Genomic DNA, 15,227 nt, shown 5'->3' with positions numbered 1-15,227 from the left:
AGAAGTGCTATGGCTGTTTTAAGTGCACCTTAGAATGGATCGCGTTATGCTCATGGATTCACCAAATACCAGCCTCTGTCTGAGCCGTCTCCCTGGCATCGAGGACACGCATTACCATGGCAATCATACATCAGATACTCACTCCTTCCTCTCTCAAAATTGCCTGCTGTCACAAGATGCCTCCACTCTCATTTTGCTCCGATGCCGCCCCGAAACAAGAGGGGAAAGGGCCCCCTGCCTCCTGATGATAATGGATCCTAATTTGACTTAGATTATGATTTATCAGACGCTGCTGATGCTTCTGTCGGCCAGTATTACACAGCTCTCTGAAAATTGGAACCATTACAAGTGAGACGTCTATCCTGGTGGACCATCATGCCTTCCCCAGAAATTAGACTGCTCCAATTCAATTTCCTTTTTCTCTGTCAATGTCATTCTCCCTCCCCTCTGTTTCTCCCTGCTCTCCATCCTCTCCCAGACCATGCAACAGCAAAAGAGATATGCATCAGTCCAACCCTTACCTTTCTCACCAAAACTGGCATTAGAAAATTCTAATTTAGGCCCGCTCTACTTATTTCCTTCAGCAGCCCAAATGACTGCTATCTAACTGTTCCCTTTCTCTGTCTCGTACCCTCATTCCTTTTTTCCCCCTGCCTTTAAAGGGTGATCCAGTCTTCTGTCATAGAAGAGATGAATAACATGAATAATGTGGCACTCAGACTGCCCGCTTCCTAATGTGCTGATCATTGTGGCAGCTAGCTAATGTAGGCTCCATTGTGTTATTCAGTCTTTCATACATACAAGGATAAATCTGTTTTTTTGGGACTTCTGACTTCATGGATTTCATGCCTCTAATAGCTTCAAAGTCAATATCAGTCATTCCAGTTATTTGTTCCCTTTATTCTCCCAATCTGAAATGCCCAATCACCTCCTGTCATTGGTAAATGTACCATTGTCCATGGGAGTGTAGTGTCACTGTTGCTTCCATCTAATTGGATTTCAGTATGGCCCTTTTTGTTGCTGTTAGGTTTGACTGTATTTTGGGTTGGATCAAATCTTTCTCCAGTTTGACCAGATCTAACTGTCCTCAGGTCCTTGTCACGTGGAGTGTCATCTTTTTGATCATTTATTTTGTCGGTGCCAGCATTGAGATTCAACTGAGGGTCATGACGCTCAGAGGTTATACCTTCTAATTCCAACCACCACTGTGGAGGCTCATTTGATGGACTTTACTCTTCCATTTCTGCACCGTTAACTATATACGTTTTTTTACGTAGATGTCTGATGGTAGCTATTATTTCCTGCTCTGATATTTAACCAACCGATTAGGCCAACAGTAGTCTACTATTTGTACTACAAGTGTCTGGATAAGTTAAAGAAAATAGCTTGGTCAGATTGGTCACACCTCTGCAACTCATCCATGGTTCTTCAATCAGACATATAGTCATTGGTACAAATGGCAAAATTCAGCCAAACTTTGTGACTTTTACATTTCAAGGATCCTTTTGAAGTGCTATGTTTACGCTGACATTGGGTCCCCTGGATCCTGACAGAATAACAAGAATCATGAAAGGAAACTCTGCCAGCAGGAAAAGAAAAGAGCCAAAGAGCTTCTGAAAATGTAGTTTCTGATTCAAACTGAGCTTTTATTCATGAGCATGAAGAAGTCAGGCCATGTTATCAATGTTTAGTTTAGCTGAGACCTCATAAAAATGTAAAAAAAAAAATCAAAAGTTGGACTCTTTAATGCCTCCCTAATCCACTGCTGATAAAACTGCACACTCACCCTGCTGTTTTTTTAAATCCCTCTCCTCCTCCCCTCACACTTTCATCTCACACTCTGGGTCCTCAAACTCTGCAAGTAATTTGCACAACCTGTAGGAAAAACACAGCTCTTGTGGGCGCAGGCAGGTTGAAACTAGTTTTTTTTCGCTTCTCTGGCAGAGTTGTTAAAGCACCACTACAAGTTAATGGGCCAGAAGAGCCTACTTTACAGCCATGTTGACACAGAAAGGAATAATTAGTAGGACGCGATGATGGCGGTGGTGAAGCCATTTACTCAGGAGACCCCTATATCCAAACCTTGTTGCCTGGTTACAGTCTACCCAGGTGACTCAATGTGCTGAATCATGGCGATAGGCTGAACAAACCAGAGGCCTGTAAGCATTAGTTATGATTTGTGGGATGATAACGACATGTTGAAGCTCAGATATATTACAATAAGTGTCTTGTCTGACAGCACACATCTGTCCATTGACGGATTGAACCGTGTGGCGTGATGGATGCCGTCCGCTGTTAACCCTCAAGTCAGTGTCAGCGTGAAGGCATGAGAGCAATGAAGCAAGGTGCAATAGAGACAGAGCAAGTGTGTGTGTGTGTGTGTGTGTGTGTGTGTGTGTGTGTGTGTGTGTGTGTGTGTGTGTGTGTGTGTGTGTGTGTGTGTGTGTGAGTGTGAGATGAATAAATGGATGGACGGAGGCAGAATTAAAAGCAGAAAGAGCAGCGACTGGTCTGTTGAGTATGCGTGTGGTGTCCAAACACTTGCACAGTTCTACATACGCTTGAGTTTCGCCCCTCCGTCACTTCTCCGTCCTGCTGTAGCTGCTTGCCTTTATTACGCTTCCCTTCACGGAGGAGATCATCATCTGTCAGTGACGGATGAGATTTGAAACTGCTTTTGTCAACGTAACATCAAGGCACCGCAACTGTGATGGCATCTTAGATCGTGAGTCAGAGTTAACACGGATAGAACCAGATGTCCAGTTACTTATTTAGCACTTCAACGTAAGGAAGGAGGAAGGAACTGGAACGGAATGGGTGAGATGGGGAAAGGATTTGAAAGAAGATATTCTAGATAGGAAAGAATATTCTAACAAAGAAAGGCAAATAGCTGTGTGAGATATGGAATAACAGGTGTAATGTTGCTAAATGTGTCAGATATTTGTTGAGTCTCATTTTCGGATGTAAATTACGTTTCCAGGGAAATGTAATATCTCCTGGATTACAGTCCTCGTTTCAAACAGTTTGAAACACATGGTTGATGTTGTAATCTGAAACAAAACACAACAAAAAATGGTAAAAACGTACTTCTTTAGGCTTAGGCATCAAAACCACTTGGTAAGGTTTAGTAAAAAAACATCATGGTTTGGCTTTAAATGATACCAAATTGAAACAAAACAACAACATAATAAGATCCCGGCCATCAAGGAGAAACTCTTCTTAATGCAACAAAACTACAAATTCGTTATTATTAGGAATGAAAATACTTGATTAACACAAACAGCAGTCTCCTGGGTGAAAGTCAGGACCCATCCTTCCCCCGAGGTCTTGTCAAAATGGTATCATACGTCAAAAGCAAACATAGTTCACGACAAAATAGGTTTAGATCTTAGCAGAATTCACTATATGGGAAAACATTTATTCTTTAGGAGCGAGGGGTTCTCCCGTCTCATTCACTGTGAACACAAGAGCAAGACAGGCTTTGTCATATTTTCTTCTTGTCATGTTTTTTGGTCTGTTATTGTCAGCTGAGCAAGTTGTCCTTGTCTTTCTCGGAAGCATCGCCTGTTTTTTTATGCATCATGTCAAATAGCTCTCCATCCGTAAACCTACAGTCTATCTGTCTGAAAAAAAAGTGAAAACACAGGTTGCCCATCACATTTTTTCTACTGCCTTAACGTCAAAAATAACATGGCATTGCTTTCAAATTTGGCGATATGACCCATAGGAAAACATGGCGTCATTATCTGTTGATAGAACCATGACCAAATGGTAGTCTCCCTTGTCAAACTCAGACACTTCCAACCATCCACCCTGACGTCCTAGCAGTAATGTCACAGAACTCCGGAAGACAGAAGAACAGTCATTACGTTGACGACTGCATGACTTTTATTTGTTTTAAATAATTGAACAAAGAACCTATGCAGTCGTTTTTTCTGGTGAGGCGAGTCTCCAACTAAGTGCTGGGTCCATGGCTAACCATGTTAGCGTAGCAGCAGGTCATACATCAAGACGGTGGAGTAGATCCCACTGATGTAGTCAGCTTTGAACAAAACACATTGTTTAGTCACAATAACAGATTTTCAAATGACAGACTGTTGTTTTACATTACATCTGAGACAATAATATTTGCCGCAGAAGACATCCGTGAGATTAAATCCGACACAATCTCTCCTCATTTTAATCCTGACGTGACGTTCAATCCCAGAATGCATTAGAACAAACGTATGGGAAGCATCTGTGAGGAAATGTTACCTGCTAAACCACATTCCAAATGCCCCTGCAGATATTACAGTGACATATTCAAATGTGGCTCCGCCACGCAATCCGATGTGTATTTGAGTAATGAAACTTAAATAACCCACATAGGACAGCACGCTCCCCACCTTTCGTTAAAAGTAGGGCAGGATTACGGATACGAGCAACGCAGTCCAATTTATTTGCTTGTAATCGAGCTGTCCGGCATCTATATGCTGATGTCTGCAAGCATGAAATTGTCCCATGAATTAAAAGGGATGCATTTCGCCTTGTGCCACTCCATTATCGCTTCCGGTGGCGCCACAGCTTGAAATGGAAGACCAGTCACCCATCTTGCTTTAAACCCGTGTGTGTTTCCGTGTGCGTGCATTAATATCAGTCAAATATCATATTACCATCTCTGACATATCTGACCAGCAGTGCCCCCTGTAAAAATGGAGATGTCCTATAAAAACCAGCAAAACCAATTAAATCCAATCCGTTCCGTCGATGGATTCCAGTGTTTACTGTCTGCTCTGCACAAGTGTTGACACCCCGTGGGAGTGCCGAGGCTCAGAATGAATGCTACTGTAAGCTTGCAGGAAAGGGATCTGTGTTGGGGTTCATGGGCTGCACGGAATTAATCATTTGTTGAGAAGAGTGGCTTAAGAAAACAAATGAATTGTTCCGTTCCAAAACAATACAAATCCCTTATGGGATGGAATGCATAGAGGCTGTTAGGCAGTGTTTAAAGAGTGCAGATGATTATAAACTTGCACTCATTTGAGTTTTTTATCCACTGTTAAACATGAAGAAACTTAATTTACAGTGACTCATCGCACATTACCACACACGGATCATGACTAATGAAGTCAATTTATAATGTGTATTCAAATCCGCCTACATCTCTCTGCAGAGGCTTTGCATGTTGTTAACGCTGCCCGGTGACTGCGTAGCTCGACCAAAGTGGCACATTTCTCTCCTCGTGAACACACTCAGCTGCTGAGCTTGGCGCTGAATGGCGGCGTTGCTCCAGTGCCGTGACCTCTGAGAACAGAGGGCGGTTTGATCCGAGCTGCAAACGTGCAGATGGCGTCCGATTCAACCCGGTTTACGGAATGTGTTGGCAAGATTCATCTGCCTCTTAACATCCCTGTCAACACAAACTCTTAATACTACCCGTCCTTTGCATACTAACTCCATTTGTTACTCCGTCAATTGACACGATGAGGCGAATGCCAGGGATTTGATAATGAGTCACTAAGTGTGGTGATATTGTATCGATTGCCGTCTAATTGCTATGTTTTCTGCAGATCAATTTGGCTCCACCCGTGTTTCAGGGTTAAGCCTGTAATCCAGAGTAAAAGCAAGATCAGGTTAGTAGGAGCCTAAACGGCCTCAGACACAGGGGCCTCTTGGCCCCTTTAATCTCTCCACAGCATCATCAGACACCAACGAGGCTGAGAGTAGTCAAGGAGCTAATCCTTCCTTTAACCTCTTCATGTCCGAAGAAGATGAACTGAACATGCTTCTTTCTTTTTCAGCGACTCACCCTCGTACAGTATGCATGAAAAAATCTTCTTGGATATTATGTGGCATCATCAAAGGGACAAATCTGCATATTCAATGTAAACCAGCTGCTTTTAGCTTCTAGTTTTTGTCTAATTATATTATTTTTGGTTTTGTGTAAAGTGCCTGGCCGACATGGGCTTATTAGGCACCAATTATACAATTGCACTGGTGAAACGACATTTGTCAAAAAAGAGAGATAAAAGAGATAATTCATTATACGAAACATTACATTTCAAAGAATTTGTCGCCTCTGTGAAGCTCGGCCGCAAAAACAGGACTCCATTCCCTGAACACAACTCAAGTCTTTTATAACCATCCAACCAGAAGAAGTCAGCAGAAACTCCGGAAAGTTTATTAATAAGTAAAGCTGTTAAATCGACATATAAAGCACATTAAAACATAAAACGGACTTCATCTTCAGTGGAAGGAAATAATTAAACAAACTCTGCCTTCGCTCTTGAAGACCAATAAACCTCCCTGTTTCTTTGGCCAATGGTTGTGTACATTAATGCAAACGTATATAGATTTTGGTAATTTTGCTTCACATAAAGTTCTACAATAGGTTACTATATTTTTTATGAAAGAACATGCCGGCAATTTAGGTTTGCACCCCCTCCCTCCTGTGGTTGCAAAAAAAAATCCGATTGTATGGAAGTCAATGAGAAAATGACAAATGACTCTACTTCTCTCTTGATTTATTCCCTCAGTAAACATTGTAAACATGAGTTTATGGTCTCAGTCGTTAGTTTCAAGTCTTCTTCATTACATCATGATGTTCATTTAGTAAATTATGCTCCATTTAGAGACAAATAGACCATAAAGCAGATTATGCCTTAGGGCTGGGCTTACTGTGATTGACAGGTTGAGGCTTCAAAATGACAAACCAACAAGTGACTACATCCACTTCTTATAAACAGTCTAAGGTTTGCACCTACATCAACCATCTTTCATTAAACATACAGAACAATTCCTGTCACAAAACTTACACCGTAGTAGTTCTGAAATACACACTTTCACTCCACTAGTAAAATGATTTTCATGCAAAATGCTCCAAGTAGACATCAACATCGATCCTAGATTAGTGTGTGATTGCCAGAGGAAGCAGGCCAATCTTGGCGGCTTTGCTGCAGCAGATAGCAGCGACTCTGCCACACAGCAGCTCACAGATGGAGCGTTAGCCGCTAGCACCAGTTAGCGAGGGCGTCAGTCTCCCTCCTAGCTGTCTGTGAGCCTTCGATCAATAGACCCTGGATTATCATCTTCAGCATCTCAGTTCATTTTTCACAGCAGAGTAAAAGGCCTCCACCAGCTGCTCCCTCTTTGTCAGAGGGTGTAGGGCCTAGTTCCCCTCCATCTGATAAGATTACAGGAACTAACCGCCAAAGCTGCTGCGTTCAGGGGGCGACACGTATTCGCGACACGCACCAGTTTTCTTACAACGCTTATCGCTGCATCAGTAAATGTTTATTTAACAGGCTGGCAAAGCTAGTCAGTACAACAGTCACATTCGAGATGGGAATCCCATGACTACCCGTGCTTAATTAAATGTTTAATTAAGACGGCGGCTTTTAATTAAAAAGTTGATTATTATGAAATAAGGATTATTGGCAAATGAAACAGATAGGATATATCTGAATGCAATCCGTGTAGTCAGAGATATCTGTCCTCAGGTGTGATTTTATATGAATCAGCGACTGTTAATTAAGGGCAACAGATGCCCTTTGATTTAACCATGGAATAGACTTTAAGATGATATTTAAGAAACACTGAAATGTCCTTCGCACGGAGCGGTATGTTCGCCTGGGGTGAGGCTTTCATCGGAGACTTTGAAATGTGAACCAACAATGCCGCTCTTGTGTCCCCAAGGTCACCCCACTTGTAACCACTCGCCACAAGGGCCCTCGTCACAAAAAACAGACTCAAGAATCCACTTGAATCTCTCCACCGCGTGGGCCTCGGCACTTCGCTGTGCCGTACGTGCTCGGATGGTCTTTGTGGGCCAGCTGGTGGCTAGGTTTGGGTCAAATCCAGCTGTTTCTTTTTTTGCAGACACCCTCAGCGTTGAATTTGTTTCAAGGGCATTGTCGATCCACTAAAAGTCACCAAATCCTCTAAATGAGAGGACTGTTCTTAAATTTATGGCCATGTTCAGTTGCTGGTAGGTCTGAAGGATGCTCACGTAGGCATGGGAAGAGCAGCATGTGTGAATGAGGCCATTCATTTATAATCCACAGGATTAGGACCCGCTCCGTCAGCTGCCTCTGTCACTTACTGTACATTGCCCCATAGAGGCCTTCCCTCCGTCTGTTGGCATGCTTTGATTGGGATTTGTGAAAGCAACGTCAATGTCAGGTTTTTTTTTTTAAGTGGCAGCACAGATCTGATAAATCCTATTAGTTTGGGGTTTGGTCCAATTTGGACCGCTTCCTGTTCTCTGTCAAATGAAGCAAGAATTCTCCGGCTGTCTTTAATTGCTTCAATCTTGCTTCAGAAAGCTTTGTTTCTTTTAAATCTGTGTGTGTCCCCCCCATCTGTCCTCAGAACATATATTGACTTTGTGGTTCTGATATCAAAGTCTGGCCACAATGAAGCCTACAAAAGCAACCTCCTTTCCAGGTTTATGGGATGGTTCCTGCTCACAGTCCTAGGTATTTTGTGTCTCTGGTCATCTTACTATCACAGATAGTAACGTGATCAGATGATCAAACGTTTCCATTCAGATCAGCCAAATTTATTTGGAAGAGAAAGCAACATTCCTGGTTTAAAGTAAAGCCATGTGTCGACACCAACACCCAAATTCTAATTATCTAAAATGGTTCTTTGATTGCCTTCATTTTATTCTCCAAGCTTTTTGTTTTGTTTTTTGCAACCCCTCTGTTTCCTTATATAAGTATAGCAGTGTGACTTGAAGTGACTTTCAAGTCTTCTTCAATACAGCATGATGTTCATTTAGTAAATGATGCTCCATTTAGAGTCAAACAGACCATAAAGCAGAGTATGCTTTAGGGCGGGGCTTACTGTGATTGACAGGTTGTGGCTTCAAAACAACAGTCCACAAAGCAATGAATCATAGTAACGTTGTTCCCACATCGTTAATTGCTGAGTTCTAGGATCATCCCTAAAAATAATGAGTGATCAGATGATCAAACAATTTAAGCAACTCTTCAGAACAGCCAAATTCATTTCGAAGAGAAAGTAAATTTCCCAAAACAACATTCCTGGTTTAAAGTAAAGCCATGTGTCGACACCAACACCCAAATTCTAATTATCTAAAACGGCTCTTTGATTGCCTTAATTTTATTCTCCAAGCTTTTCTTTTGTTTTTTTTGCAACCCCTCTGTTTCCTTTCCCCAGAACAAAGTATAGCAGTGTGACTCTGGAGTACATGTCAGACATTGCATCTTCTCAGAGCTTCCCTCCTTCCCCGGGCTTAATACCGAGACAGGAGGGCACGCCCGACCATGAAAGGCAGGGTGCATCTCAGCGTAAACAGCTTTGCTGGCAGCCCAGTCAGCGAGCCACAGTCCTGTTATTGAGTCCCAGAGACACTCCAGTCCACAAAGACACACTGTGACCTTTTCAGCCTCACACAGCAGTGCCAGATATTGAGTGAGCCTGTCCAGAGGATGAAGCTCATCTCAGACTAAATCTCAGCCTGCTGTTCTTCTCCCCGTCTCTGGGGTTTTTTTTTTTTTTTTTGGCACTATAGTTGTATTACAGTGTTGCTCTTTCTTTGATTGATTTACGGTGTTTTGTCAGACTAGAAGATTGGATATCTTTCATCCCTTTATTTGAGTTTCTCTTCTCTTCAGTCTCTCGGGCAGGGTTCGAGCACATAGAATGGGTCCATAGGTTGCTTTAATGATGATATACTTTTGATTACAGGGATGAGAGATCATCTCAGGAGAGGGAAGATCTTTCACCTGACTTAAATTCAGACTGAATCATTGTGTTTCTTCATACTGCAGGCCTACTATCAAGTTCTCTTCCAATGGCACATCCATCTGTTAACAGCTTACCCAAGATCAGATATGAAGCTTTCTGCAGAAGCCGCCATTGAGGCCTTGACCCCATAGCCAGAGGGTCTCACATGTAGCTCCCATCAGGTCAGCTGTGCTCTAAAGAGGCCAAGCGGCTGTGTTACATTTAAGAAAGGAGATGCACTTATGACTTCTGGTGACTAGTAGTTCTCTTGAATACCTATGTTGAATACACTTCCTGTAAGTCGCTTTGGATAAAAGCGTCTGCTAAATGACTGTAATGTAGTGTAATGTAATACATATCGTGGTGATTAGCAGGATCACATATGACAGGTCTCTGCTCTTACACAGGGCTGGCTGGCTCTGGCTTTTCCATTGTGTATGCGCGTCTGGAGTTAATAGCTCTCTAGGTTGGTGGTGCTGCTGTGTTTTAAGTTATAGCATTATAGAGCCCTCTATCTGGTTGTTTTGTGATGGATGAAATGAATTTAGGCAGTTATTGCAGTAATGTTCTGCCCAGATGGAGTCCTACTTCGACCACATGAAGATAAATTGGTATCGTAGTCATAACCGAGCTGAGATGGATGTGGTTTTGTTCATTTTTTTTTTTTTGCACATCCTGTTTTTAAAAAAAAAATCTGTGTTTTGTGTCTCACTCAACAAATTCAGTTCAGAAGTTTTTACGCTGACCTTTTAGGTTTTACTATGTAAGCAGAAAAAAAAAAAAGGTTTTGCAAAACCAAAACCAAGGGGAGCTGTAGGACTGGAAAGAGTTGCCTGTTTGACCTTTTTGAGTTTTAGAGATAAGAAAAGTCTCCAGGAATTTCCTGGCGGAGTTAGAAAGTTGAAAAGTCGAGCTCGGAGTCAACGCTCCCCCGCTGGTCTCTTCATTCCCCGACCCCGACATTCACACACACTGTTTGAGAGGGAAAATGTGTTAATTACTTTCCTCTGTAGGAGGCCGCATATAATTTAACACTAACCTGTCTTCTCCTTTATGCGTCCGTCCTATATTTCCTTCCATTTACGAGCTCATGGAAAAGCTGTAACTTAACTGTTGGAGAACAACTCTGTTGATGGTCCCTTATAGCAGAAAAAGAAGCATTAACTAAGCTGGGTGGATGTCAAGAATGAAACATTTGATGTATGGAGTGTGGTCAAGACCTCCTCTCTGAAATCCATGCTCAGGTTTGGTTAAGTTTGAAGTCTTTAAATGGCTAAACATTCTCTAAACTAAGACAATAAACTACAGGAGGAGATACCAGATACTTTACTTTACCAACAGTTACTGGGATGACAAGAGATTTATATTCATCTGCAGGAGCTCTGATTTACATACTTTAACACCGAACTTTCCCTTTTTTTTTACCGTTGGAATATCTAAATCTGTTTTCAGACCCATAAAAGAAAAACCCAACCATCAATAAAGTTACTTATTCATGTAAGGGTTGTATACATATTTGTAATCATTACACATGTAATATAGTTAGAGCGAGTGACCAGCTGCAGTGGGTTTGTTCAGTGTACCATGATGGAGTTACACTGAAGGCAGCATTGTTTGATGTAAGAACCGCAGGGCTGCAACAGACAATAGCGGTGCGCTGGTTGAATGATATGAAGGGGGGGGTGGTACTGCTCACAGTCCACCACTAGTCTTTGTTCATTGTGATGAATAATACATCAGAGGTGCATTAGTTTGATTCATATTGCTGTTGGCTCTGCTGTGAGCCCGCTCTCGGCCCTGCCCGTACTTATCACGTTTTATCCGGCTCGAACGGATCTCGGTTTCTCTTCCGGTGTCGAAAGTGCATTTGATCAATTCATGGACGGAGCACGTTGGAATTATTAAAAGAACTTCATCCTGCAGGCCATTTCCGGCTGCGCTGATGAAACCAGGTCACTCCGTTCACAATGGACCTGTCGCACTCATCAATCTCTCCTAACCCCCCCTCCGTCTCTTTTTTAATCTCTCCTCTTTCCACAGTAGCCGGCTAGCACCTAGCAACCACGACCGGATACAGAGGCTGAGGCACGAGTTCCAGCAGGCGACCACCGTCCCGGACGACTCCGACGACCGCAGGAGGACCTACAGCTTCGAGCAGCCCTGGGTGAGTGTCTGAAAAATGGCGGGAGCCTGTGACTCAAATCCGCCGCCGGCCGGAGAAGACGGCTTTTAGACTGTAAAATGTCAAGAAACGGCCGCTACCAGACCAAGACTCTGTAGCTTCCGATGGTAGCCTGAGGAGAATGCTAACAACGTTCACTAACCCCACTACTACCAGCCATGAACAAGACTGATGAGCCCCGCTAGGATCACCATTAACCGACATGGGCCTTCCTGGCTAATTGTGCTAACGCTAACACACCCTCCCACCCTCCAATGTTCAACCTGCCTGCATGCAGGAGTTTGCACACCTCCTGACGCATCCATCACTAACCCCACCCACCTGTCACAACCCACTCTACTCATCCATCGTCCCCCGTTCTGTGTCTGCCCACCACCTCATGGACTTGGGTTTGTCTTCACGTTGTCTCTGTGTACGGCGTCTCATCTGTAAACCCTTTGTTTTAACCGTGCCTTTTTTTTACAGTTTCACGGTCGGGTCGTCTACATTTTAACTGGCATTTATTTAACTCAAAGTTCCTCGGTGCATTATGAAGCAACAAAGGGTAATAATGAGCGAACAAAACCGGAATGCCTTCCAATTTTTCTTGGGGTGATGAAATCGCATGTCATATTTTTAGTATTTATTTTAGTCCTCCCTGCTTCCTTGCACCTCAACTCAAGTGTACTTGGTTTTAAAATTGTTTTGAATAACAAACTATGATTATGTGAACATGAGCTGGAGCTAATTTTAACTCAGATTTTACAACATTTTTTCTACTTGGTAGGATGTCTGTGTAATGTGTTTTCTATTACTTGTTTTAAACAGCTAAACCGTCATTTTCACCATATTCCTTTATCGTGTTTGGGACAACACACATTTTTGTTCACTACATATTCTGACACAAACACGTCAGAATACGTATTATAATTGATATATGTTGTGGTGATGAGTTCTCAAACCAGACACCTGTTGTTTTGTAAATTAAGTCCTTTCCAGCAAATAATATGAATCTTCTTTGATGGTTGTTTCTCCATACAAGTGTCATTTTGCACACTCAGTGTTTTTGTATATTTACTGTATGAACTCTTTTTATTGCTGGTGTCTACACTACAATTTCCCACTGTAGCTTTGGTGTGCGATGGGAGAATTTAGTCCTATGATTCATAATTGACATGATAAAGTGAGAGCTCACGAATCAAGTCGTCTGTGCTCTGGCTTTTCTTTTCGAGCTGATATATATATTCAATAAAAATGTGTAGTTTTGTTTTGCATTCGGCAGTATATTGACCAGAGTCGTGCGTTTCAATGGGCCTCGACAGACCGGCGCGCATTCCAGCCGTCATTGTGCGGCAGAAACAGGACAGTGTGGGAAAGAAGAGCGCAGGTCACATGGCTCTTTGTCTCCAAACAACAGAGCGTGCTCTCAATTAAAGAGCTCAACAATACGGCAGCATTATGTTTGTTTGCATCAAATGCATTCAGTATTGTTGCGACCTCACTTTCCCATGAAAACTCAGTATTATGTTACCCACACTCTAAAAGTTAAAGATTCCTCTGGTTCCCAAAGAGAGCTTCAGAACAATTTAGGGTTCTTTGTCGAATGAATATGTTCAGGTGAATTTGTGGAAATACCTGAAAAAAACAGTTTTCAAGCTATTTAGAAGTGAGAACCGTACTGGGGTTTTGACAGCATTTTTCTTACTGGTTATAAGTGGGCAGGACCTTAATGGGAAAAGGTGACTTAGTAAATATCCTCCCATCAATTTTTTTGATTGTTTGATCTGGTTGCCAACGCAATCTTTAACAATGGGGGAAAAAAATATTGAAAAAAAGAAATCCTTAGGTTTGTTAAAAAGGGAGAATAAACTTGTTTCTAGGACATATTCCAACATGTCTAAGTACAAGCAGCTTAAATAAAAAATCAAAAGCTTTCTGATGAAATAATGTGTACAAATCAGAACATGCATTTAATTCAAACATTTGCTACTTGACAGGTTTTGATACTTGATGCTATAATAGTCTGTATCAAAAAGTATGGAGTTTCCATGTACGCTCATGTGTTTACATCCAAATATTTAATGCCATAGATAAATATTTCCAACCACATTTTCATCTGCTTCTACTGGGGGATCCACCAGGAACCCTCTGTGGTTCCACAATGGTTTCAGTCTCATGGAACCCTCCCATGGTCCTTTTTATAGCCCTTTTTACTTGTCAGAGTGCGGCTCACGCTCAGGCTTGCCATGGTAATTGCATGTTATTAGACTCATGCCCTGGCCATACTGGTGGGCCATATGGAAAACAGGGGACTGTGTCTTTGAAATTCAATTACCTCCTCCATGCATATATTACATGTTGTTGCTTCACCTCAGTGATGTGATGCAAACCTCAAGGAGCCTGTGTCCTTTTCCTAATTCACCTACAGACGCCCCACTTACAGTCAATGCAAGGACAGCTCTCCATATGAGAAACTGCAGACGTGCATGTGATTGATTCTTTTTATATGACGGAAAAATGGTTCTATGATACAAGCAGATGTCGAATAAATCAAATCGACCCTAATTATGTTCTCAGAGGATAAAATAAATCTCAGTGCTGAATGGATTAGCCAATTAACTGTTTGGTCAAACCAACAATGAAATAATGGACGATAATTTTCATCACCATAGAAACTTTTTAAGCAACCTTCCAAATGCATCCTGGTTCCATTTGCTCCTTCTCCCTGTTTTCAATTATTTTAATTGGAATGAATTGTATTTAACGAGGATACCCAGAAAATGGTGAATTGAGAAATGTTTCTGTATTTTTGGACCTTTTTCGAGACCAAACAATGAAATTTGAGGGATTACCTGATATTAAAGACAATCATAATGTTCAACCCGATATTATTATCGTGTTAATGATTTGGGAAATTAATTGATTCTTGGCAAAGTCGTTTGGATAACATACTTTTTAATCCTTGGGCTTTGGGGGGAAAAATCTAGTATTTTTAAGTCAAAATTCTTAAGTCCAAATGAAATCACAAGTCATTGGTGTTAAAATCCAAGTTGAGTATAAGACTTTTTTGAATTCTGTCAAGTCTTAAGTCAACAATTTTGGGACTCGAGTTCACACCCATGCCTGTTAGTGTCACGTCATATCAATACAACAGATATATTTGAACAGCAAACTGGAAGCACTGTTCTTGTGCACCTTTCAGCCATGCTTGTCCACCCAACCTCTTCATATCACAGCTCCAGTGAAGTAGAGTTGAATTTATCCTACCATATCCCCCTTCTGTGCTTGATTGGCCCAATTATCCAATTTAAACACAAGCTGTTTCCTTAGCCAC

The 15,227-nt window shown here is 41.9% G+C and overlaps 1 protein-coding gene across 2 annotated transcripts in view; it reads left to right on the top strand.

Moving 5' to 3' along the window:
• LOC129088942 (partitioning defective 3 homolog) overlaps nucleotides 1-15,227 on the top strand; it is a 237,234-nt gene that overhangs the window by 210,466 nt on the left and 11,541 nt on the right. For both annotated transcript variants that reach the window (XM_054596221.1, XM_054596222.1), the window contains one exon: nucleotides 11,773-11,896. In XM_054596221.1, the coding sequence (XP_054452196.1) occupies nucleotides 11,773-11,896 (124 nt within the window). The remainder of the gene's footprint in view (nucleotides 1-11,772; nucleotides 11,897-15,227) is intronic.

Source organism: Anoplopoma fimbria, chromosome 3 (genome assembly GCF_027596085.1).
Source record: "Anoplopoma fimbria isolate UVic2021 breed Golden Eagle Sablefish chromosome 3, Afim_UVic_2022, whole genome shotgun sequence".
Classification (NCBI taxonomy): domain Eukaryota; kingdom Metazoa; phylum Chordata; class Actinopteri; order Perciformes; family Anoplopomatidae; genus Anoplopoma; species Anoplopoma fimbria.
This window is presented reverse-complemented; position numbering and strand designations above follow the sequence as displayed.